General features: G+C 46.3%; 2 protein-coding genes across 4 annotated transcripts in view; one reads left to right on the top strand and one right to left on the bottom strand.

Moving 5' to 3' along the window:
* VGLL4 (vestigial like family member 4) overlaps positions 1-12475 on the top strand; it is a 78152-nt gene extending 65677 nt beyond the window's left edge. For both annotated transcript variants that reach the window (XM_033071520.2, XM_033071519.2), the window contains 3 exons: positions 1999-2221; positions 6997-7111; positions 9672-12475. In XM_033071520.2, the coding sequence (XP_032927411.1) occupies positions 1999-2221; positions 6997-7111; positions 9672-9940 (607 nt within the window). In that variant the 3' untranslated portion in view covers positions 9941-12475. The remainder of the gene's footprint in view (positions 1-1998; positions 2222-6996; positions 7112-9671) is intronic.
* A 6648-nt stretch (positions 12476-19123) lies between these two features.
* ATG7 (autophagy related 7) overlaps positions 19124-26192 on the bottom strand; it is a 79348-nt gene continuing 72279 nt past the window's right edge. For both annotated transcript variants that reach the window (XM_033071427.1, XM_033071428.1), the window contains one exon: positions 19124-25869. The gene's annotated coding sequence lies outside the window, so the exon portion shown is untranslated. The remainder of the gene's footprint in view (positions 25870-26192) is intronic.

The following is a 26192-nucleotide window of genomic DNA, read 5'->3' as shown; positions in this document are numbered from 1 at the left end:
CCCTTGTGCTGCCATTAACTCCTATTGGCATCAGGCATTAGCTCAGAGCGCTGCAATCCCAAACTTTCCTGCTGAGGCTGCTCCTGCAGCTGAATTCTCCTGGAGCTGAGCTGGGACAGTGATTCCTGGGGAATTGTGAGCTGCTGGTGAAATTCAGCCTGGGAAATGGCCTTGGAGAGCACACAGGACCAGCTGTGAAACCTCCAGGCTTGGATTTTACGGTGGATTCTCCTAATCTGCAGCTGCTAATTTGTAATTAGTGAAAAGGGCCAAAGGGATGCAAAGGGTTACAGATTGTATTGTTGTGCTCTTGGCTCTTCCCTCCCCAGGCTGCCAGGGGAATTTGGCACAGAGTTCCTGTGTCCTGAGCTTCCCAAGTCACTGGTTGCCTGGCATCGTGTTAACCCAACTCCTACCACGATAAATGAGCTGAGATTTGATTCAGGAGCCATCATTTCTCTACAGCCAAGTGACTCTTGAGCAAGCTGAGGAATAGCACAGAAGAACTGTGAGTAGTTCAGCCAAGGTGCTGTTCCTGAATGCAGCAGAGATCTGGATCCTCATCTCCAGAAAGGTTGTGACTCTTAGCTCTTAGCTGACAGGGGCCACAAAGATGACAAAGGTACAGGTTTTATTTGAGGAAAGTATTACTGGAATAAAAGGCTGCTGAAGAGATGAACCTGGGAGTGGCTGCAAGATGATGAGAAGGGAACAATGGCTTTGTCTCTCTCCTAATTCAGGAGTCTGGGCTAGAGCCATCCAAGCCATTTGATTTCAGGTTGAAAAGAAACAAAGAGAGCCTGTGAAGAAAAGGTACTTTAAAAAGTGTGTAGTTTAAAGGCTGGAATCCATGACCACGGGATGTTGAGGCTAAAGGGTTTAGGGCAGGATCACTATGGGACATCCCCACACCCCATGTGGGTGTTTTAGGGGCTCCTTATTTCCCTCTATTGGCAGGATGTTTTCCCTCAGCCTTGCTTGTGAAGAGACTTCCTCAGACACTGAAACAGGCTTTTTGAACTTGTGACTTACTTTAACATTGAATATTGATTCCTTTTCTGTATCTGCCTTTCATCAGAGCATTTGAAAATATTGTTCCTGCATATTAATTTGCCATAATAGGTTTTAAAAATTGGGGGGAAAACCATCTTGAATTTCACACACTTACAGATAGGACACAGAGGGTGTTTCATTGGTACTCAAGAATGGTCCAAAGACAGGTTATTATTTTTATTTTCCATAGAGCCAGTGGTCTCCTCTGGTGCTTTTGCAGCTGGAATTTGCTGTTCCCCACTGCAGTGTGTGAGCTCTTCCAGCACTGATGACTCCAGGCTGCTGGGGATGCCCAGTTCACCTGGTGATGAGGAAGTACTTTTCCATTCAGTCACTGGTTTGACTTTAATGACAATTCTGTTGCAGCATGGAAACTGAAATCCCTCCTCCACAGATACAAACCCAGCTTTCTTTTCATTGCAGTGAATGATGGGCTCCTTATGTGAGCACTTCAACAGGGATTTACTGCCCAGGAGTAGCTGGAAATTAGTCTTTTGAAAGAGCAGTTGTAAACAAATGATTCTGAGATAAGTGCAGTGTAGTTTGCTTTTCCTTCATTTTCTCCTCTGAAAATTCTGCTTCCTGCCTTGCCTCCCTGCATTTTTGCTGATACCAGCCATGTCTTTTCAGTAAAATAAATTTACCTTGGGCTTCAGTGATGCTTAGAGAATATTGCAGTGTAAGTTGGAGTGGGATTAATAGTATGGTAAAGAGGAGGAGTCTGTTGCTGAAAAAAGTCTAAATGAGTATCAGAAGAAATTCTAGGCTGAAGAAAAATGTTGGTTGGCAAAGCTGGCAGGTGTGGATGGGGGCTTGGCTTCTCTTGGGATATCCCACTGGGGGTTGCACCAACAAAGCACCTTCCTGCCAGGGCTGTGGAATGCTGCATGTCTCAGGACAGCCTGCAAGCACCTGAATCCTTCTCCCCGTTTGCCTCCTTGCCAGAAACAAGACTGCCAACGGGGATTTCCGCAAGGAGCACCGGGAGCGGAGCCGCAGCCCCATCGAGCGGGCGGCTGCCCCCACCATGAGCCTCCACGCCAACCACATGTACGCCTCCATCCCCAGCCTGAGCATGGAGCAGCCCCTCGCACTGACCAAAAACAGCGTGGATGCAGCCAGGACAGTCGGCATCTCCGCCAGCCTGAGCAGCGTGGAGCGGCAGCAGGTACGACATGGGCATGGGCACGGCCCGGGGGGAGGCTGCGCTGAACAGTGTGCTCTGAGTGTCACTGCTGAGTGTCACTGCTGGATGTCACTGCTGAGTGTCACTGCTCTGAGTGTCACTGCTCCGGGGGGTGCTCACTGTGACACCCTCCAGCTCGGGAATGTAGGAGCTGGGTTTGGGAATGAGTGAGCTTTTACGTGGGAATGCATGTGTTGTGTTTGGGAATGCATGTGCTGCATGTGGGAATGAGTGAGCTTTTATTTGGGAATGTATGTATTGTATATGGGAATGTATGTGTTTTATTTGGGAATGTGTGAGTTATTATTTGAGAATGTATGTATTGTATGTGGGAATGTATGTGTTGTATTTGGGAATGTGTAAGCTTTTATTTGGGAATGGATGTGTTGTGTTTGGGAATGTGTGATTTTTTATTTGGGAATGGATATGTTGTGTTTGGGAATGTATGTGTTGTATTTGGGAATGTATGTATTTGGAAATGTATGTATTGTATATGGATGGGAATGCATAAGCTTTATTTTGGAATGCATGAGTCTATTTGAGAATGCTTGTTTTGTATATGGGAATGCATGAGTTTGTATTTGGGAATGTATGTATTATATATGGGAATGCATGAGTTTTATTTGGGAATGCATGTGTTGTACATGGGAATGCATGAGTTTTATTTGGGAATGCATTTTTATTTGGGAATCCCTGTGTTTTATTTGGGAATACCTGTTCTAACTGGGAATACCTGTGTTTTAACTGGGAATGCAGAGTGTGCTTCAGGCAGGCTCCAGCACCTGCCAGGCAATGCCTGGGGTCTTCCCCTGTGCCCCTCCCGGTGATCCTGTGTGCTCCCCTCCCCTCTGCCCCAGCTCTCTACACTCAAGAAGGGGTACACCACATAAGGGAGGATTTGACACTGAATCATCTAAGTTGTTTTAGCCAGCCAAAAGCATTTGCTGCATTGTTCAGAGCAATGTTGTACCACTCATTCCCTTTTCCTAAAGCCCAGTCATTATTTTTGATTCTTTTATGCCTGATTTCCATGAGCTGGAGTGGTTGTTAAGGCTTTTTTGTTGGTTTTTCTTTGGTTTGCCGTCTTGCACATGGCATTTGTTTAGCTGCAGAAGTGCTGAAGCTAAGCCATTTCTGTAGGCAAGAACAGTTTTCTTATGTGTCAGACTCAATTTTATCCCTCCTGCAAGTGGAGAGACAAAGCAAGAGAATTGAACTATGATGAGCTGCAGCACTGAGAAATTAAACTGGCCCATGTACCCAAGCTCTTCCTTCCCTGGATCCCTCTCTTCTGTTCTCTTTGACATTTTGAACCAGATTACAATCATTTTACTTGTGAAAATAGGATGTTGAGGCAAGGCCTTGCTAAGAGCACAGGGTAGAAGTCATATAAAACAAAAAGTGTACTGAAAAAAAAAGAAATCCTAGTGTGATGATTCCTTGTTTTGTGATTGTTTTTTTTTTAAACTTCAAATGTTGAATTGAGGTTTCATCTTACTGTAATAAAACAGGTGGTAGAAAAAATACCTTATTTGCATCAGAACAGAGTTATTCAGCTGCTGCAGTTAGTGATGTTATTAAATTCTCAGTTTATCTCAATATTTTTATGTACAGTAATTTCACGAATACAAGCCGCACAGACTATAAGCCGCATTTCTGGGTGTTGGCAAACATTTTGTTTTTTGTCCATAAATAAGCCGCACCTGAGTATAAGACGCTCTGTCGTTCACAGCGAGGACCCGCGTGCAACGAAGTTGCCAATTAGTAACAGAACCGCGGCAGGGCGGGGTTTACTGGCTCGGCTCAGGCTGTGCAGGCTCAGCCCGCTCGGGGCTGCTGACGGGGCCAGGTGGCCCAGCCCGGTGCTGCCTCTTGGCGGGGCCGCTCGGGGCTAGCCACCGCTTCTGGGCTCGCTCGCCCTGGCCCAGCGCTGCCCCGTGGTGGCAGGCAGGGACGGAGCACCCCCGCTCCTGCCATGGCAGGCGGGGACAGGAGCCCCCTGCTTACCCCACGGGCCGCGGGGATGGGGGCACGGGGCCCCCACCTCCTCCCCGAGCCACGGGGATGGCGGCACGGGGCCGCCGCCTTCCCCCCAGGCCGCAGTGATGGCGGCACGGGGCCCCCCGTCTCTCCACCGGGCTGCGGCAGAGGAGGGAAGGAGAGAGCTCTCCCGCCTCTCTCCCCGCCCCCCGTGCTGCCTGCAGGGAGCCAGGCTCCACCCACGGAGCAACAGAGTAACAATTTGTAACAATCGCGAAATGCCGGCTTTTACTGGCAGGTGCTCGACTCGGCACTCTGGCTGGCACTTCTGAGGTTGTAAATGTCAGAAAATTATTCACATATTAGCCGCTCCCGAGTATAAGCCACATTTCCGGTGTGGGAGCAAAATTTTAGTCAAAATGATGCGGCTTATATTTATGAAATTACTGTAAGTTTCTATATTTTGTATACACACAACCATAGCAGGATGCCCTATTGGGTTCTTTAAGGTGCTGGCACGTGCATTTCTGAGATACTGTTACCTGTCTCTCTCTACTTCCCACCTCCTGCATGTCCCAAATACTCTTCAGAAGAGAATTACAGTAATTTCACGACCATAAGGCGCACCTCTGGGAGCCAGCAAATTTTGCAACTTTGTCCATATAAAAGGCGCAGTGGACTATAAGGCGCACTTTTTGTGTGCAGCGAGGAGCTGCACCGTGCACAACAAGGTAATGAAATAGTAACGGAATTGTGCAATAGCAGGGTTTACTGGCAGGTGCTCAATTTGCAAACATTTTTCACAGATTGGCGCAGCCTTTAAACGCAGCCCCAACCGCCCTCCCCATGCCGCAAGCCTCGACACTCCCGCCCGGCACCAGCTGGCGAGGTGCAGCTCGGGGCGGCCGTGGCTCGCGGCTGTTCGGGGCTGCCCGCAGTCCGGGACGGCTCAGGGCTGCCCGTGGTCCAAGTTGGCTCGGGGTGGCCGCAGCTCACGGCTTCTGTGGCTGCCCGGTTCCTCCTACTCCGTGCCGCCCGCGCCGTGCTGGCAGCAGCGGCTGCTCCCTGCCTCCTTCTCCGCGCCGCTCACGCTGGGCTGGCGGCTGCTCCGTTTCTCCTTCCCCACGCCGCTCATGCCGTGCCGGCGGCGGCGGCTCCCTCCTTCCCCGCACAGCAGCCGGGGCCAGTGGCAGTTCCCTCCCTCCCCTCATGGCTCCTACCGGCCACACCTACCTGCTCCCCTCACGCCTCGGCGCTCCCGCGGTATCGCCCCCCCACTGCGGCTCCCGCTTCCAGGCTGGCAAATTTCCCAACTCTGTCCATATATAAGGCGCACCAGACTATAAGACGCACTTCTGGGTTCGGGCTGAAATTTTAGTCAAAAGGGTGCGCCTTATAGTCGTGAAATTACTGTAAATGCATGCCTTTCTCAAAAACCACTACAGAGAGGCACAAAATCATAGCCCCTATAGAAAGTAATTACTCCCACATGTGAACTGCTTACAGAAAAATCAAATAATTTTTCTGTTTTTCTTTATTTACTTTTTTCCTTTGCTGCCAGTGCAGTAAGATGTAAATAATCTCATTGCTGTTTTGTCCTGGCAAAAATTGTGTTAAACTTCCCTGGAAATCTCAGCTCTTTTACTTTACTGGCCTTCCTCTTACTCTAAGGGAAATCCCTTCCTTCCTCACTGACCTTCTAGGGGGTAGGTGATTTTTTTGTGGGTAAAATTTTGTAAAATGGTCAAGAAATGAAATTACATCAATTCTGTTCATCTCTTGATCACTTACTACTTAATTTGCATTGAGTACAATGGACTCTTTGCATCATCAAATATATGGAATTTATTCCAATACCGGTTATTCCCTTCAGCCACCTGGAGAAACTGGGACATTTCTTTTCCCAGGGCCTTGTGTAAATTTCCATAGTAAACAGCTATGAAAAGAGTATTTTATGGTTCCATTTAAAGTACAGATGGTGGAGTTCTAATGTAATGTAGCTGTGAATAGACATTTTGGGGAATTTGCATGTGCTGAGAATCACAGTGATGTTAATTAAGTATAAATTAATTCATCTGCTGGAAAGGCAGGTGAATTCCAACAGGAAAGGATTTGTGGCCTAGACTGACTCAGAGTTCTTAATACTTACTGTACATCCCATGGGATTAGGATGCACTGTGGAATATAGAGATAGGGCTAGGAAAACTCAACTTCTGAATAAAAATTATAACACCAAGACAACAAATACTTGGAAAATCTGCAAAACCCTTCTATGTCTGGCTGTAGAATGAAACAGACATTTAATGTGTTGGTATTTAGTGCTGCATATGGAACTCAGTGAAGCTGACACAATCAGTGTAAAATCACTTTTAAGATTTGCTTTCACACTGCCCTTTTTCTGTTCACTTATGTAAGAACTGTTGTGGAAATGTGATGTGGGTTTTTATTTTGATCATAGAAATACTGGATATAGAAATACTGGATATTTAGGGGTTTAATATGAGATGGATAGTTTATGAGTTTAAATGCCATGGCTGTGAAGTTGACACAATCAATATAAAATCACTTTTAAGATTTGCTTTCACACTGCCCTTTTTCTGTTCACTTACCTAAGAACCGTCGTGGAAATGCAATGTGGATTTTTATTTTTCATAATCAAATGTTTTATTGAATTTTTATGTTTCTTCATGAAAGAAACAGCTGAATATTGAAGGGTTTGATATGAAGTGTGTTTAATGCTCCTGCTGAGTGTGCCACTGTGCTTGTGTGCCCTGCAGAACCGTCCCTCTGTGATCACCTGTGCTTCTGCCAACAACCGCAACTGCAACCTGTCCCACTGCCCCATCGCCCACAGCGCCTGCTCCGGGGCTGCCTACAGGAGACCCTCCAGCTGTAAGTGCCACCCCAAACTGCCCTCACCCAGCACAGCACAGTGCCCATGCTGTGCCCAAACTGACAGGGAGACAAGAGCTGAAGCAATGGACACCCCTTGGTCTCCTCTGTGCCACAGCTGGGCTAGCGGGGAGAGAGGTGTTCTTCCTTGTTTTGAAAAGCTTCTTTAAAAAAAAATGAGCACCCCCCACAGACAAATAAGTCATTGTGTTTATTTTAGTGCAGCTGACAAACAGCAGCCAGGGCCAGCAGATCCCCCCACGCTCTTATTTTAGGAGTTGTAGTTTCGCTTGCACTCTCAATAGCCAGGAGACTTGTGATTCAGCTGCAGTCGCAGAAATTTTTCCTGCAGCCACAAATACCCTTCCAAAGCCCCTACCCTCCACCCTGCTCTGCATGGATAACACAAAAAAACCTTTGGAAGGCAGTTGCTACAGCAACCCAGGCAGGGAGCTTTAGCTTTCTGCCTTCAGTGCAATTAGTACTGCTCATGAAATCTGCTCAGGCAGTTCTTGCTGGGAAAGCTGGGCTGTTTCTGTTCACTCTCATTGCACAGAAAGCACAGGAGAAGCTCAGCCCTTTCCTTGTGAGTCCTTTACCTGCTGGGGCAGAGCTTTAACTTGCAGCATTGCCTAAAGCTCAGGGCAGTGGGGCTCCAGCAGCCAGGATGTGTTCATGGAACAACACCAGCATGATGTAGGCAGCAACCTAAAGCCCATAGCAGGGTAATTATTAGTATTTTATTATTAATAGTATTTTTTTTTGTTTTTATAAAGATTAGTATATTGTTGATAACTAGAATTGGGAGCTGAAGAAGACCCTCCGACTCTTGGAGAGATCATTCACTGGGGAGCTCAGATGTTATGAGTTTTCTCACAAACCGGTGGTACTGGAGAGCTGCTCCAGTGGGCATAGGAACAGGGCTGGATGTTTCCAAAAATGATTTGTTTCCTGTCAGGTGAAGAGGTGTCTGTGCATGACACTCATGTTTATTTTAGGATCAATCGAGCATTGCAAGCAAGGGGGGCTATGCCATGGATCCCAACAATATCAAGTATTTTTGGAAGGACAGTTCTTATTAAGACACACAAATACTTATTCTAAACTGTAAAACTGCAGTGCTCTTATATTTAGTCTGAGGAATTACTACAGTTCTTGTTCAAAATCTGTCTTTTAAGGCACTTGTGACAGTCTTAAGCACTTACTGCAGTGCTCATGATTAATTTAGTTCTGACTGCTCCCAGCACAAGTGTGTGGAGTAAGATGAAACTCTGAGCTTAGCTTTTGGCATGCTGCAATTTAGGATGAGGTCTCCTCACACCTGACTGCTATCAGCAGGCTTGGGAGCTGATTTTAAACAACTCTTTACATCATTAATTCCATTTAAACCTAAATATAAGTTCTATGTGATTGTTTTGGGAGAAGGTTTCCATAGAATTGGAGCTGGAGCTGTTAGTTCCCTGGGGGAGAAATACAATTACAGTAATTTCACGATTATAAGCCGCACCTGATTATAAGCCGCACTTTCGTTGGCAGCGAACTTCCACAAAGTTGCCAATTAGTAACAGAATCGCAGGATCGCGGGTTTACGGGCAGGTGCCGACCTTGGAAACATTATTTCCAAGTGAAAAAAGATACAGACAATATCTGCAGCAGCATACCCTGCAAGTTTTATTTACAGAGAAATATCACGGGCTCGGATTGGCACTGCTGCCCTGTCACCGGGCCGCGTGGGCTCCGGCTCAGCTCGGGGCTGCTGTGAGCTCTCACTTTTGGGTTTGAAAATTTCTGAACATTGTTCATGCATAAGCCGCTCCGGAGTACAAGCCGCACTTCTGGGTACAGACCAAAACTTTAGTCAAAATGGTGCGGCTTATAACCGTGAAATTACTGTATATATAAATGCTCACCTGTAACAGGTCATAGAAATGCAAAAATACTTCACTCCAGTAGATTTTTGTTTTTTATTAACTCCTTGCTTCCCACCTTCTTGCCCACCCCTTTTTCTCCCAGGACTGTAAGGATGTGAGGAAGATCGTCTTTGTGACAGAGATTTGTAGTGACAGGGCATTAAGTGACAGGGGAGATGCTTTTGGGGGCTGGAGACTGGCTAGGAGAGATGGGGACATGTTGAGCCTGGAGAGGAGAAGGTCCTGGGGAGAATTTCCAGTTCCTAAAAGGGCTCCAGGAGAGCTGGAGAGGGACTTGGGAAGAGGGCCTGGTGTGATGGGATGAGCAGAATGGCTTCCTGTGCCCCAGAGGGCAGGGATGGATATTGGGAGGGAATTGTTCCCTGTGAGGGTGGGGAGCCCTGGAGCAGCTGTGGCTGTCCCTGGATCCCTGGCAGTGCCCAAGGCCAGGCTGGACACTGGGGCTGGAGCAGCCTGGGACAGGGGGAGGTATCCCTGCCATGGCAGGGGTGGAATGAATGGGATGAGCTTTAAGGTCCTTCCAAGCCAAGCCACTCCAAGCTAGCGTGAGGGAAAACAGGAGGAAGTGCAGGTTGTGCCTGCAGACTGGGTGGCAGGGTCTGAAGTGCCCCTGTCCTCTGTCCCCACAGCCACCACTGCGTGCGACCCGGTGGTGGAGGAGCACTTCCGCAGGAGCCTCGGCAAGAACTACAAGGAGCCCGAGCCGGTGGCGAACTCGGTGTCCATCACGGGCTCGGTGGATGATCACTTTGCCAAAGCACTGGGGGACACGTGGCTGCAGATCAAGGCTGCCAAGGACGGCGTGGGCAGCAGCCCCGAGCCGGCGTCGCGGCGGGGCCAGGCGTCCCCTTCCTCCCACATGGTCAACCACAATCACTCGCCCTCCGTGGTGTCCTGAGGACAGCGCCCTTCCCGCTGGGAATCTGCATGGTTTGACTGAGCTTGGAACAAGTGCTTACATAGTGCTGGGGGAGGGGAGGTTAGTTTTCAACACATGGTTTTGTGTACTCACTTTGTTGTTTTTTATTTTGTAAAAGGGTGCCCTTAAAGATGATAGCAGGAACTATTTCATAAAGATTCATACGATGTAGCATCCTTTTTTTCCTGCCTCAATTACCAAAGAAACCTCTGATGCAAATCTGCTGCCCCTTAAAAAAAATAATGCACGCTAATCCACAAAAGCCATTACACTTAGTTGGTTGACCCAAGTGCTTTTTTTGCTTTTCTTAGCTTCTAAAGACTAGAATTTGTCTGGTTTGCTTACATTGCTTTTTTAATTTTTTTTCCCTCTGTGAAGTAATTTTGTATGTATATACTTGAAAAGAACTGTCATGTATGATTTGCACTATTGGAGGAGGACTGAAGTTGCACAGCAACTTTCTGGAAGAGGCTAATATTTTGAGGGCAAACTGCTGAAAAAAGGGTTTAAGGATGACATTTCTATCAGTTTGATTTTTCTTAGAGCAAAACAGCTTTGGAAGGGGAAGTCTCATACAGGTTATAGGTCTTTCTCTCTTTAGATTTCAGGTGCTTAGTGCTTGCAACTGGACTGCATAATTTACAGAACACGGGCATTTTTTCCTAAACACTGCAGTTTGTTAGACTAGAGCTGAGGTTGGAGGGTTCCATAGTGCTTAACGATGCATGTTTTATGAAAAATAGCTGGTATCTATTAATGTATAGACAGTAAGAATCATAATACTTATTAGCTTCTCTTCAGAATTAGTTTATTTTTGTCAGTAACAACCCTAGATATACTTACTGCTGGTACAGTTGTACTCTATGATATTTGTATTTGCTATTCACTTTAGTGGCAGCAGCACCGAGGGCAGCTCAGGACAGGCCTCGTGCAGCACTGCTGCTTCACAGGGATCTGCTTCCCAAACCCCAGTCTGTGTAATCCACCCTGAACTAGCTGCAGGAACTGCTACCCTTACGGATCTTGGCTGGACAACAGATTGTTACAGTTTGTGAAAGATGATCTTTCAGTTTGTTTATTTTATTTCTGTTTTTTTAAGCCTATCCATCAGCCTAGGCCAAGTCGCAGCATACATTCCTCCAGTAGGTTTTATACAGGTATTACTGCATTTATTATCATTTGCTATATTAATAGCTACTAACTAGAAATTAGGCAGTAGAGGCAGGCATAAAACCACAGCTGTGCTAGTGCTAAGAGCTTCTCTTCTTCTTGTTAAGTGTAACTACTCTCCCCAGTACATTCCATCTTCCCAGGACAGCTGCAGCCAGGCCTTGGTTTTTATCCTGGGCTCCCTGAAAGGATGGGCTCAGTGTAGGAAGTGAGCACTGGTTGGAAGATGAACTCCACGTGATGTATTATGGACTATGTTACAGTATTGGGTCCATTGTGGCTTTTATTTTATGCTTTTTTGGTTTTTTTTAAAGTTAAGCTATTTAATTTGGAAAAGGTGCAGGGTAGAAAGAGATCAGGAGATTGGCTCTTACTCTTGGTGAGAAGGTGGCTGCTCAGTTTTCTTTAAAAAAAATGAAAAAAAACCCACAAAAAAACCCCAACCCAACACCTAAGCCCCCCAGTTTTACACATTTCACTACCATCTTACTGGGTAGTCAACGCTTCCTTGCTTTGGCATTCAGTACCCTACTCTCTGTAGGAAGATTGTTAAAAGAACACTTTTTTATATAGGTAACTTTAAGACCATCGTTACGCTGTGCGTAAAGAATGTACAGAGAAATTTGTAGGTATTTTTTGAGGAACAATTAATTTGTTAATGATATGTAGCTATTTAATTTTTCCCTTTCCTTTATTGTAATCATTCTTTTTTTTTTTGTTTGTTTGGAGAAAAAAGTTGATCTTTTTTTTGTTGTAGATTTGTCTGTAATACAGTAAAAAGTGCAGGAACACAGTTATTCTATGAGGACACTGCATTAGCATTAATAGCCACTCGTTTGTTATTGCTACAGGCTACTGAGCAGTATAACAGTCAATACTAATACTGTAGATGGACTCTGTGGAAAATGTGACTCCTCTATTTCTTTGTAAACACAAATAAGATAATGTTTTTAAAGCTAATATTTTCAATAATAGCTGTTTTACAAGGTTACATTTACTTATCTGAGATAGGTAAATGGATTTGAGGGCAATAAAGATTTAATGTGCTATGTCCAGTAAAACAGATACTGGACACAACAATGTCACGAAAGCCAAAGGGTTGGGGGGAGGTGGAAGGACACTAAACTGAACTCACCATCACGAGACGTGGTGAAGTTTCTTCACAGAGCCAGGTTATCTACAGTTCAGTTTGAAAGATTCTCTCTGTGTTTGTAAATCTGTAATATACCATTCTTTTGTGGCCTTGTTTCACCTGGAAAAAAAAAAAAAAGGTTTGGCAGGCCATCTTTTTTTTTTGTACTTAAAAAGTAGCCTTAAAGAACAATAAAGTGCTCTTAAATCACAGGTGTGTTCCTAAGCTCTGTATTGCCTGCTGAGAGAGGAATTGATGTGTGTGAGGCAGAAGCAAACCTGGCCATGTCTGCATTCCTTCCAAGCATCCCTACCTTTTTTAGCACCTTAACCCCACTGGTGGGGCTGCCACAGCTTCAGTTTGGAGTTCAGGGGGGGTTCCCTACGAGAGTTTGTCAAGAAATCCTTTACAGCAATAAAAAATCCTGCTGCTGCCCCAGCAGCCATGCTGGGCCTTGAGGAACTCGCCTGCACGGGGTCTCGTTTGGGAAACAGCTGGTTCTGCATTTCTGTCCATGAAGAGACCAAATCTGTGGCATTTCATTTGTCCCTCAACTTCTTCAAGAAATCCCTCCCTGGTGAAAATGTCAAATGTTGACATCCACCATCCTCTGTCCTGGGTGAGCAGGGTGGCACTGGAAATGCTTAATCCTTAAAAAGTAGTGCTAATTCCCTGAGTTTGAGAAAGTCCAGTGAGCCAGACAAGAAAGGGGGCTCCAAAATGAAACAAGAAACCTCTAAAAGGGACAAGACATGAAGTTGCTGTTGGCTCAGCAGGGCCTGGAGGGTTTGGGAATGGGGCATGGGGAGATGCCCAGAGAACACTTGCAGCAGGATTAGCTGAACACATCTGAATGGCTGGGAAGGGCCAATGCCGTGGTGTGAGGGGTGAGGGAGGCAGCCAAGCACAGCACAGCTCCCAGGTGCTCCCAGGGCAGCTGCTTTCCCTAGAAAAGAGAAAATGTCTCTGCAGCAATGATTTGGGACTCCACGACTGCCCAGGCACCTCGGTGTCTTCCAGGTCAGTAACTTAGAGCAAACTCCATTTCCTGTACAAGGATTTCTCTGACTGGCACAAGGAGGGTGGCACCATGGCCTGGAGAGACCAGCCCAGCCACACATTTCATTAAATGCCCCAGAGTTTGTAATGTTCTGTGCGCTGAATGAGAGGCACCTTCAGCTGTGCCTTCAGTCTCACCCTGCACACACACGTTGTTTCTGCTCACTTAAATCCAACCATCACTTCAGTTCCAGAAAGCAGCCCTGCCATCACCAAACACCCTCAGGGGGAGTGCCCTCTCCTGAATGCCCTTGGGATGCACTTCAGGCTGGATTGGTGTGGGAATCACCTTTGCAGACAAATCCATGCAGAGGCCAGGGAGAGCTGGGCAGTGCTGCTGTGGCAGGAGCAGCACCACAGGTCACAGCCTGAGTGGGACCCTGGGCTCCATGGCTGTGTCCTCACTGCACAGTGACCACAGTGAGCACTGAGCTGGGCTGGGAGCTCCCCTGGGAGTGGCACTGCTCAGGCTTGGGATGATCCCTGTGAATGGAGACTTCTCCAATGTCCAAACACTGCCACCAGCTCCTGTTCTGAACATGACACCTGGGCCAGACCCATGAAGGCATTCCCAGTGCACTCCCCAGGGCTGCCACATTTAGACTTGGCCCAGGGCAGTGTCCACGTTATTTTCGGATCCTTCTTGAAATTCAAACCCCTCTGCATCCTCCTGCTGTGTCCCCTGGCATGGACACAGCCCCAGGTGTGTTCCCTGTCTCCAGCTCTCTTCCCTTAGCACACAGTGATTCCACAGCTGGATTATGAGGTATGACAAAGCAAATTTTATCCCTGAAGAGCTCTTGATAGAAATTATATCCATTTAATAATTTTTAACCTCTTTTTAAATGGGAACAGCTACCTCAGGTGCTTCCTTGGGTATCAGATAGCCAGGATAATTCACTGCATGTTTTTAAGCTGCAGTCACACACAGTGGGTCCCGTGCCAACCACCAGAGCATTCCCAGCACAGGGAGCTCCTGAGCTGCCCTTCCCTGTGGGCAGTGCCCTGCTGGAGGCTCCATCCCCACCCAGCAGCAGCCCCAAGCCCTGAGGAACACAAGCAGGAAATTCTCTTTCCCTTTATCAGGAGCCCTGTTCAGCAGGCAGCCAGGGGCAGGCTCAGGGGTTTAGAGCTGCTAATTGCTAATTGGGCATCCATAGCCAGGGACATTCCTCTCTGCTGGGAATGGTTGGCATGGGATTAGTTATACATGGATATTCACACTGGCATGCATTTATATTGCAGCAGAGCTGGAAAAAAACTGAATTTCTTTTTCCACAGGCTAATTTCACATAATGACAAAGCAGTTCTGACTTCCACAAGAGCACATTTCACTGCAGTCACATGAGACCCTTTCAATCTTTTCTTGCTCACAGCCCAGCCAGTTTCACTGCTCACTGCTGCACTGTTCAGTCTAATTTTACATTTTATTTTGCTAAGCAGCAACTTTTTTAAATGCAAGGGAGAACATCTGTCTTCTCTCCATCACAAAGAGACAAAGGCATCTGTCAACACGAGGCTGTGTCAGCCAAATGCCTGCTACATTTAATAGTCAAAAAGTTGCTTATCTTCAAACTGTTTACTCAGTTTGGGGAAATACTCTGCACACAGAGCCCTTCTGAGAGCCTCAGCCAGCGTGGGGAATCAAGGTTACCTTTTTTAACCCAGCAAAACACAGGGCTCTGATCTCCTGCTTCCTGAAAATAGTAAAATACTGTGGGTCAAGCTGTGCTAATGACATCTGGCTTGTGTGTTAAAATATAAACAATATACCACTGTGGTTAGAGTAGTTCTAGGTAGTTAAAAATACAGGTTTTTTTATTTTTGTTTTTTTTGCTTTCAGAGGAAAAGAGTTATTCAACACATTTAAAAAACAATATTTCTCAGGCTAAGGCTAAATCTTTGCTCTCACTGCAGTATTCACTTACCTTTTTGCTTTGGAGGGGGGAAGTAGAGATTAAAATAGTGGAAAGAACTAACAATACTCATGGATCAAAGCAAGGGCTTTTCCTTTTTCCTTCCAAAGGATGAGTTCTTGGGCTCCTGCTAAGAAAATCCTACAGAAATTCTCAGTTTATCAACTTCCCCGGAAGAAAGTGTGAGTTCAAACAGCACCACAGGGAACAAAGGCTTTTCTCTTGATTTCCCTGCCATACCTGCAGTGAAGTCAATGCAATTTTTACTCCTCACAGGCTCTAAGGAGTTCCTGGCCCTGTCCTGGCTGCTCCAGTGTCCTGTTCTATGCCCTGACACAAACACACCCCAAATCAGAGCTGCTAAATATAAAATCCTCCTCTGCTGAGGATGATTTTACCTTAATAGGAACCTTTTGTCACTTGTCTCTCCTTCCCAGTGGCTCTCATACCTCCCTCAGGAACTGCAAAATCAAGGTTAAAATAAGTCATTTATTAACCTGCAAGTCCCATTCATAGAGTAACAGCAATGACCAACAGACCTCCTTCTTAAATGTAAGCAATGTTCTCATTTTCCCCCCAGAACTCAGTCACACATGTCCATAATTCACCTTTTGCTGTGAGACAGCCCCAAGGATACATCAGGAAAATGACATCTAAGAGCACTCAAGATCTTTTTTTTGTTGTGATAAAGATGTGGCTGGCAGAACACAGGCCAAGAACAAGGCCCAGAGCCATCAACCATCTAAAGGTAAAATGCACTTAATCTTTTAAAGTTGTTGCACAAATTCTCCTATTCCAGAGTTCTTTGTTTTGCTCCCCTCCCCTGACAGCTAAATCAGTCTCCAGCTCCCTGGTCTGGGGAATGTAATTAATGTCATTAACTCAAATGTGGAAATGAAGAAAAACCCAAGAATTGCAAAGCCACCATTTAAAAGAATCCCAGGGCTTGTTTTAAAGATTTTCACCAGATTTCCTCACAACAGAAAATAATGCTTTGGTTGCTGCCAGGCTTGCAAATGCAGCCTGTGAGTCAAGCTCTGACCTTTGAGGATGATGCAAAATCAGCAGCAGTAAATCAAATCATGACTCTGCTGACATGTCTGTACCTTTGAGTGATTAATCCAACAAATAAACAATTTCTGCCTGGAAATGCAGGAAAGAGGAGTGTGGGATTCTGCTCCTGCTCTGCCCTGTGGCAGCTGAGCTCTGGATGCAGTTTTGTTCCTACCAATTCTCACAGGAAATGTGAGAAATGCCCGGGCAAAGGCCGACGATGAAACTCAATACAGATCCACCCATCTGAGATCATTAAAGACAAAGCAGTGGAGGCAGGAAATATTCTCTGGTTACATGGAGTTTGTTCCTTTTGAGAGTGCCCCATGACAGATCCCATCTCCTCTCCATTCTGTCCCTCTGGGACACATCCCCAAAGCAAATCACATGGATTTTCCCTAAAAGAAATGTCCACTTTAGCAGCACAGCTAAATGAGCTCACACATCACTCTGGACTTTGGAGACTTCTTTACACAACTCCCCAGCCATTCAAAAATTTGTTTTCTGCTTTTCTAATGCTAAAGAACAGATACAGAGCATTGCTTTTATATTACTATATTATTATATAATATTTTAATATGATATATATTATATATATCATATTATATTAATATATAATATTTTATATTACTGCACCAATCTGCACTGCTGTGTGGCTGTTTGCCCTGCACAGACAAACAGAACATCAAAGTGCTGCTGCAGTGCCTGGAAAGCTTTCTTGCCATCAGTTATTTGGGTTATAACTGATGTGATCAATTCTAAAAGATTTCTCACAAATTTTGCACCCCCAACACTCAGAAAATATTTCACTCGAATTTTTCAGGAGCGAAATTAAAATCAGGTTATTCTAAACAATGACATTTGGAATTCATTCTGTTCTTGAGGGATTTAGCTTCACATTTTCGAGTCTTTTTGACGGCCACAAAACAGATGGGTTTGTTTGGAAATTAAAGAAAAAAGAAAACAGATCCTTGGGAATTGGAGGAACACAAAACAACAAAACCCCAGCGCTGAGGGAGCAGAACATTTTGAGAGTTGAGAAAGCTGCAATTTACCCAGACTGGTGAAAAGCAAAGATTCTCCCCTCAGGAAACCTCCACTGCTGAGCTCTGCATCCCCAAAGTGGGAATCAGCTCCACCCCAACCTCAAAGCCAAACACTGCTCGAGTGCCACACAGGATGGTGTTTGGGGAGCACAGGGGTTGTGCACTGAGCCTCAGGATCACACAGGGAACCCTCCAGGTCTGTGATTATTTATTCAGTTTCTGGCTGGGGAGTCTGCTTCAGCAAATCTGCTGCTTTAATTGCTCTGGAGGTACAAATTCAGAACAACACTCCTGCCCTTCCTGAGAGCACCAGAGGAGCTGGGGGACAAGAGAGAAGCAGCACTTCATTTCTGCCCCAGGGAGGTGAAAGCTGCTGGGTGACCCTTGGAAGCCTTACAGCCACCATTCCCTGTAGCTCCACAAGTCAGCAAACCCCACAACAGTGTGGGAGCCCCCCAGAAGAAAAACATTGGTGCTGAGCCTCAGGAGAGCTCCCCAGAGACAAACCCTGGGCAGAAAAAGAGATGTGCCAAAGCCTGTCAGCACCAGGGAGATGAGCTGGAGCTCCTCCAACCTGGGACAGTGCCTGAGCTCCTCAAAGCAGGGACAATCCCTGAGCTCCTCAAACCTGGGACAGTGCCTGAGCTCCTCAAAGCAGGGACAATCCCTGAGCTCCTCAAAGCAGGGACAATCCCTGAGCTCCTCAAACCTGGGACAGTGCCTGAGCTCCTCAAAGCAGGGACAATCCCTGAGCTCCCCAAAGCAGGGACAGTGCCTGTGTTGGGAAAGCTCCCAAACTGGGACAGCCCTGCTCCATCCTGCCTCCATCCAGCCATTTTTCCTGGCTCTCCTCCAGGTTCCTCTTCTTCTGCCCCTTCACATCTCCCATCTAGGAGAGAACAAGGGAGGGAAGGAAAACATTAACGTGGTGGGACAAAAGAGCTGCTGGAGTTTCATTACAACAGAGATTTGGGGCAGTGGGCGAGGCGTTCAAAGGATTTCTCAGTTTGCTTGCTCTTCTTTCATAATGGAAGTTTTGTATTTTTTTTTTAGTGAAAAGTTTAACTGGGGAAACGAGCCAATGACAACACTGGGAAAGGTTTGTGAAACACAAAAATATCACTAACACCACTGCAGGGCCCAACAAATTACAGGTCATGGCAACTTATTTACACTTTGTACTTAGTTCATGAACGCTGCTCTGTAGTTCACTCAGGAAGGGAACAAAACCCCTTTTTTCCTCTCCTCTGGAGTGTATTTATAATATATGATCAGAATTAATAAATGCTTGTTAATTAAGAACATTAAAAATCCCCAAGCCTAATTCTTACTTGCTTCTTCCTTCTGTTCCATTACCAAAGTGGAGGCACACCAAATGAACCCAAAGCTTTGGTTCCTGGGGACAGAACTTTAAATGTCAGCACAGGCCTGGGAGGACACAGCCAACATTTCCTGCCCCTCTCAGCCTGGGTTGCTGAGCTCTTTCAGCCCCAGTTCCAGCTGAGTGTGGATCTGAATCCCTTTGGGATCACTGACTGAGAGACAAAGCCAAACTCCTGGCACTGAGATGGGCAACAAACACCAGGAGCCTCAAAACCAGAAACTCCTTTTTAAAAAGAGCATTCCAGTAACATTTCCTTTCTATTGTTTCTTTTCCACGAGAATACCAAAGCTCTTTGGTGACTCCTCTCTATTTCAGCTGATTTGTTACACAAAGCCCAGTTCCCATCCTGGACATTGCCCAGAACACACCTGCAAGAAAGAGCCAAACTGAAACACAGAGCAGTTAAAAGTTAAGAACAGATTTATTTAATCCTCTTTTACACACATAACTTCTAAAAATACATGCTTAGTGTAAGATTGTCTTTACAACTGACATCAGACTTCTCTCAGAGCTTTGAAACCCAGTTTAGGACACCTGCAGAGCCTGCTCTGAAGCAGCTCAGACTCTGAGCCCTTCCCTGGCCTCACACAGCCCAGGGAGCTCTGACCCATCCACCCTCCCAGGGCTGGGACAGTGACAGGGAGGACAAAGTGACAACAAGCAGTGCTTTAAAAACCCCAGTAATGAGTGACATAAAGCTCCAAACTGAAAGCTGGAACGTAACACCTTGGCTTAGAACATTTCTGAGATCACCTACAAGCAGAGCAGCAGAACAAGTTAAAAGCAGTGCTTGTGTTGTGAAACATGCTGTGCTGCACGTCCTGAGTGTCAGCCCGGTGACATTTCAGCCCCATTCTTCTCCAGTATCTCACATCAACAGGTATTTTGTTATTCTCTGCTCCCAGAGGACTTTTAGGAATTGCTATCTCAAAGTTATCTCTCTGGATCTCTTAATGACATTTCCAAATACCATCCACAGGAAAAGGAATGAACAGATCCCATCATGGCTGGAAATGAAACCAGGATCTGTCCAGCCATAGGGCAGAGCTGGCCATGAACCACTGACCTGCTCCAGCCCTCCCTTGCAAATCAGGGCTAAAAAAAGCCTGGATTAAGTTGGTAGTGTTGCTAAACTCAGCTGAGTTCACAGGGCAGAATTTACAGCTCAGTCAACTACCCCAAGGAAAAATCACAGATAGTGGCTAAATGCAGGCAAGGGACAAGCAGCAGCAAATGTTTTAATTAGAGGAAAATTGCCTTTGTGTAACCAAATAATTGTGATGTTATCACATTCACACCACCTGCATCTCAGTGGCCCCAGCTTGGTGCCAAAAATGATAAATCATTGGGATACATCAATAGGATATATCCACTGGGTGGGACTTGAGTGAGAGCTTTTTGTTAAAAGTAATTTATAAGGTAATTTAGAAAATAAAGGACCCAAGGGAAACTCAACAACAGCTTTAGGAAGGTAAGATGAATTGTAAAAAAAAATATCAGAAAAAGTAGAGGTACAGAAGAGATACAGAACTTTTTGTTTTTAGAACTTTGGTCTAATGTGTAATCTGAAAAATAATTTAATTCATAACAGTGCCAGATTTTGCCATGGCTGGAAGAAAGCCCATTACCTGGGGAGCCACTGAGCCCCCTTCCCTTGGAGCTTTGCTCTCAATGTCCCCCAGAGGCTCTGCCTGCTCAGTGAGAGCCCCCAGAGCCAGAGCAGCCCCAGAGGAGCTGCAGGAGCTGCAGTTCCAGCAGCCCAAAGAGATCCTGTGCTCTGCACAACAACAACCAGCCCAACACAGAACTGCATCCATGGCTGGACAGCCACACATTCCTGCCATGGCCAGGATTCCTGACAGCTCCTGCTGCACTGACGTGGCCAAGGGCTGCTGGCCAGGCAGGAAACAGCTGCACAGCTGCTGTCCCCAGGCCTCCTGCTGCCACCTCTGCCTTTGGGGACACCCTGCACTGCCCAGGGCTCCTCCTCACCCAGCCAGGACTCACCCACAGCTGCCATGGGAAGGGAGCTCTGGGATCCACCCTGGAGCTGCTGTGCTGCAGGTACAGAGCTGGGAGAGGCACTCACTGCCCAGCAGGGTGAAAAGAAAACACACCTTTGGTTTGCATTGCTTCCAGAACAATGCTGAGGCTTCTCCTCCCCTCTCCAGAGCAGAGTGAATTAAGCCTGATTTACACCAGCAGAACCTCTGCAAAGCCTGGCTCCAATGACTTCATTCATAAACAGCTGGAGTACCAACGTGCATCTCCCATTTGAAGCAGCACTGGGGATTTCAGCAATTCAAAAGGCTGGATCCTCAGAATGGCAGGGCTGCCTTAAGGAATGAAACCCCTCCATCCCTCCCCCCTCACACACAGAAAACCTCAAAGCAGAGCTGGGAGTATTAAAAGCACTTAGGAGCCTTATTTAGGAAAGCAGCAATTCCAAGGGGAGCTGTGGTGATGTCACAGCATTTAAACGTCGCCTGAGTCACAGGTTCCTGAGGAAGTGGCAACACCTACAGAATTACTGGATAAAAGTCAGCCTTGGAAGCACGAAATGAAAATAAAGACACTCACAGACAAAGCAAAAACCTCAAGGAAAACGGTGCCTGCTTTAGAGAATCCCTCCCTGCTAATTTGAGAGAAGTCTGTCCCTGGAAATGAATGTGGGTGTCACTGAGAGCTCTCCCTGAGGGAGGCACTGGGGATGTGGGGAGAAAAGGGAAAAACAAAAGAAAAAGAAAGAGGAAAGAAGAGACACCAAAACCCATCAAAACCCAGAGTCCAAATGCTTTCAGAGCAGCAGACACAGAACCAACCTTCCTTCCTCCCTCCCTCCCTTTTCCAGCAGCTCTGCTCCAGGCACCTTTAGCCCACACTGATTTCAGCTGGGAAGCAAAACCATCCCAGCAGAGACTCCAGCTTGCATTTCACATGCCTGGGACCGTGCAGTGCAGGATGCATCAGTGCAGCTTCTGAGGGGTGAGTGAAGGCCACCACAAGACCATGAAGGTCTCAGACCAAAAGAGAAATGGAGGCAAAAAACTCCAGATGTCCAGTTTAATGTCTCCCTTTCCCTACTTCCACAGTGCAGAACAGTATTTCACTAACAAATCAAGCAGTGAATCATTCTGCTGAGATCTTGCAAAAGTCAAGTGTCCCAGTGCCAAAGACTGAAGTTACACATGAGCCTGGATTTTTGCATGCTCAGACTACTGAAGCAGCAACCCACAGCCAAGGAATGTAAGAACAGAAAGGAACTGGATGGGAGAGGAGGGAAATTACAAGGAATAATTTTTGAAAACTCATTGATTTGGATTTGATTTGGCTTTTGATTTGGAGCAGCACAGCCCTGTACAGTTGCTCCTGTCCTTTCCTGTTAGCTCACTACAGTATTTTGTTAAGAAGTAATTTGACTCTTTTTACATTTCAAATGAAAGGCACGTGTGCATGTGACCTTCACTGCAGAGACAAAGCCCATTGTGCTTCCTATCAATGTCCTACACAAACATCCATGCACAGAGCAGGAGGAAACAGGCATTTGGAGAGCTGCAGGAGATGGATGGAAGGAGTGTGTGCTCCCTGCCAGCCAGGAAACATAGCCCAGGCTGTTTTTAGAACTCCTGATTGTCCTTTTTCTCCCCGAGCCCAAGGAGCTCCAATGGCTGGGTTAAGAACCTGTGCTGGTTAAGTTCTGACAAATAACTGGTGGGTGCTGAAAATCCATCCTAAATAATTCCACTCTATTTGACAAAGTGCTGTGGTTAGGTCACAACAGGCTGATAATATAATTAGTGAGGGTGCAGTTAGAGCTTGAACTTAAACATGGTTGGAGCAGATATCTGCATCCTCATCCTGGGGTGAGATCATTGGCACTGGGAAATGAGGTGAGAAAACTGCTGCCCTAAGACATGGAATACCTGAGGTGCTCCAGGCACATCCCTGCCACTCCAGCTTAGTGCTGGTAATGCTTTTGGGAGGAGCTTCAGCCTGGTTAAAATAATCCTCAAGTGATTCATTCCAGGGATTCCTTCCCAAACTGGACTGGTGCTGGGTGAGGATTGCTGGGTGTCAGTGCTGACCTGAAGGAAAAGGGGGGTACAGAGGAGCACGAGCCACAGCCTGGGTATTAAACCTTCAACATGGCAACAAAACAACAGTTTGACCCAGGATAACTGAGAATAAAGCCCAGAGAGATTCTTGATAGGTTATCAATAAAAGTAAAGTGACAGAAAAAAACAGTCAATAAACTCTTAGAGCTTTTTATTTCCAAACCTGCCCAGGTTGCACAGGTAAGAAAATGAGCTTTCCAGAAATGATTACACTGGAAAGCTGAGGAGGCAGCAGAGAGGGCAGCTCCAGATGAACTTCAAACCTAAAACATGACCTGTGTGGTGTTTTTAGGCTCTGGAGAAAGCCCAGGCAGCTGCAAGGGATGGAGAGCTGGAAATGGGACAGGTAGGCAGGGATTTCATGGGTTAGGGATTTACACCCTGGCACAGTCCAAAGTCCTCCTAGTGTAGTATTTCTGCCTTTTAAAACAGCTCATCCAGGTGCTCTGCAAGAGCAAAGGTGCACAACAGCCTCTGCAAGGAAAGTTTCATTCTGGCAGGATATGCACGAGCACATCAGCTGCACTGAAAATGGAATAAAAAGAAAGAAAAAAAGGAATTAATGAGGCCAAATGGTAACAGGCTGGAGACATCTTCCAGACTCTGGTTCTTATGAAGTCAGCTAAAATTTCCCATGTTGCAAATACTTCCTTAATGGCTCTCTTTGGAGTATAAATGCGTATTTGTTTCTAAGGAAAGCTTTGCATTGTTATTTCAAAAAGAAATTCAAAATTTGGCAGTAAAATCCCACCACAGAGCTGCTCCTGCTCTCTGTTCCTGTGCCCCCTGAAAGCCAAGTCCCAGAGCAGCAGTCCCTGAGCAGGGACACCCTGGAGCACGTGGAAGGAGCAGACAGGCTGGCTGTGTGCCAGCCTGAAATGGATTTTTTCTGCAAGAATGTGAGCAATCCTTCCTATTCCCACAAGAATCGAGAGCTGGGACTCGCCTGGAACTCTTTTAACATTTGGTTGTGCTTTGAAGAGGAACTATATAAAAATAAACTCCTGGATTTTGTGAGAGGCAGTGTCCTTGATCACCACCAGTGACCTCACCCATCCCTGGCCTCCACGAGAATCCTGCACAGCAAAGTCTGCTCCCAAAAGCCACCTCAGAATCTCACTGCTTTTATGGTGTGCCTGGAAAAAGGGGCAGAAACTCCAAGGGAATTGGGAGCTGGGTGAGTTCTTTGCACAGTCCCAGAGCAGTGTGAGATGAAGCAGTGGTGAGCTGGGAGGGGCTGGGGCAACCCTTGGACTTGATCATCTCAAGGGTCTTTTCCAACCAAACCTGATTCTATCACCAATCCCAGTTATGCAAGCTAACAGATATCCAGGAAGAATTTGTTCACTAAGAGAGAAACAAGTGTTATCTCATGGTTGCACAGGGCAAAGCTCAGAAATGAAACCCATTTCAGTGAGTTTTCTACAAGAGCACAAGTGAAAAATTAAAATAAAGTGCTTACAGATGGCAGAGCCACTCAGTTTTGCAAATACTTCTGTTGCATGCCTTTAAGGTGAGCAGCCAGAATTTATACAAAGAAACAAGATTAGAGTCAGGTAATGTTATGGGGCTGGAAAGGACCTTTAAGAGGATCTAGTGCCACCCCCTGCCATGGGCAGGGACATGCAGGAAGTGAGATAGGAATATCAAAGATGGCAAAATGGGAATTTTAGTTTACCTCCGTGGGCTTCTCTGAGGACACAGGGAAGGGAAAACGTGTTTCCAAGTTCAAACTCCATGATTTTAAGGCCTGGAACAGGCACTGCAGATTCCTTTATTGTGCCAAAATATTTCCCATGCTGCTGCCTTCTACTGAAGCAGAAGTTCTTTAGTTCTTGGGAGCCACCAGCTTCCCGGGAATGGAACTCATGTGGTTCCTTCTCAACCAACCTGGGCCATCACAAATCCTCCTCCATGGATTTCCCTGGCATTTTCACATCTGTGCCTTTCTCCCTTACAAATCCCAGTGCTGAAGGCTCCAGACTCAGAGCAGCCACTCTGGGAACGGTTCTGGCCAAGGCTGTGATGGCACCAGGGCAGTCCCCAGGTGTCCCTGAGGGAAATCCACTGCCCAAGGTCCAGGGCTCCAAGGAAAAAAACTCTCACAGAGCCTCAGATTCCTCACTGTGATGGATGTGGTTCATGCTACAGATTCTGAACCTCAGCAGAGCACACTGCAGGGGTGATACTGAAGCACAGTTCCAGCTGGCAGCAGTGTGAAATCACAACAGAAGCTGTCATTCCAGCAGTTTCTTTAATGCTCAAGTACAGAAGTGGTGTCAGAGCTCTCCACTGAGATCTGCTAACAGAATTAAATGTCCCCAGATGAGGCATGGGGGTGGCACAGCTGCAGATTGCCATAAAATGCCACTAGATTCCTATGAGATAATTTAAGAACAGGAGCAGGATCCTCTTAGGCTGCTCACTCCCTCTTCCCAAGAGATTTGGTTCACACCTGAAAAGCCCTGGCTGGGTTCTCCAGTGAAACTTCAGGGTCTTCACTGTTTACTACTTAAATTTACTGTTTAAAAGGAATCATAAATAGCATTTTATGAACTGTTGACTGGCACCAATGAAGAAAATTCAGTGTTTTTCTCTTGCTGGTGCCATGGTGGAGGAGCACAAATAACATTAAAATCCCAGCTCCTCCATGAAGAAAGGGAAAGTTTAGCTTGCCCCATTAAACAGCAAGCACTGGAGCTGGGGTCTGTGCAGAAATCCTGCATTAAGTGCATACAAAGCAGCAAATAAACGTGTTTATCTGCTATCAGTATTTGAATGTACATTCATTGATTCATTGGAATGGATTCCTGGGATTTCTCACTCAGTGAATGCCCAGAAATACAGCAAAAGCGAAACAAGAACAATTCTGGTCCGCAAGGAGAAAGGAATCAGCAATTTTAGTCAGCTAAGGAAAGTCACTCCAAGTGAGAGGGAAGGGTTTGTGCACACCAGGCACATCTGGGAAGCACATGGCCAGGAAGGAGCCAGCCTGGGAGAGCTGGATGCATGGGGATGGAGAGGTAAGGGAACCTGGGAACAGGGGAACAAACATGGGAACATGGGAACATAGGAACAAACAGGGGAACAAACATGGGAACATGGGAACAAACATGGGAACAAACAGGGGAACAAACATGGGAACATGGGAACATAGGAACAAACAGCGGAACAAACAGGGGAACATGGGAACAAACATGGGAACAAACAGGGGAACATGGGAACAAATATGGGAACAAACATGGGAACATGGGAACAAACATGGGAACAAACATGGGAACAAACAGGGGAACATGGGAACAAACATGGGAACAAACATGGGAACAAACAGGGGAACATGGGAACAAACATGGGAA

The sequence above is a fragment of the Catharus ustulatus genome, chromosome 13, assembly GCF_009819885.2.
Source record: "Catharus ustulatus isolate bCatUst1 chromosome 13, bCatUst1.pri.v2, whole genome shotgun sequence".
NCBI classification, from domain to species: domain Eukaryota; kingdom Metazoa; phylum Chordata; class Aves; order Passeriformes; family Turdidae; genus Catharus; species Catharus ustulatus.
Note: the sequence above shows the minus strand (reverse complement) of the source record. Positions and strands in the feature narration are given on the sequence as shown.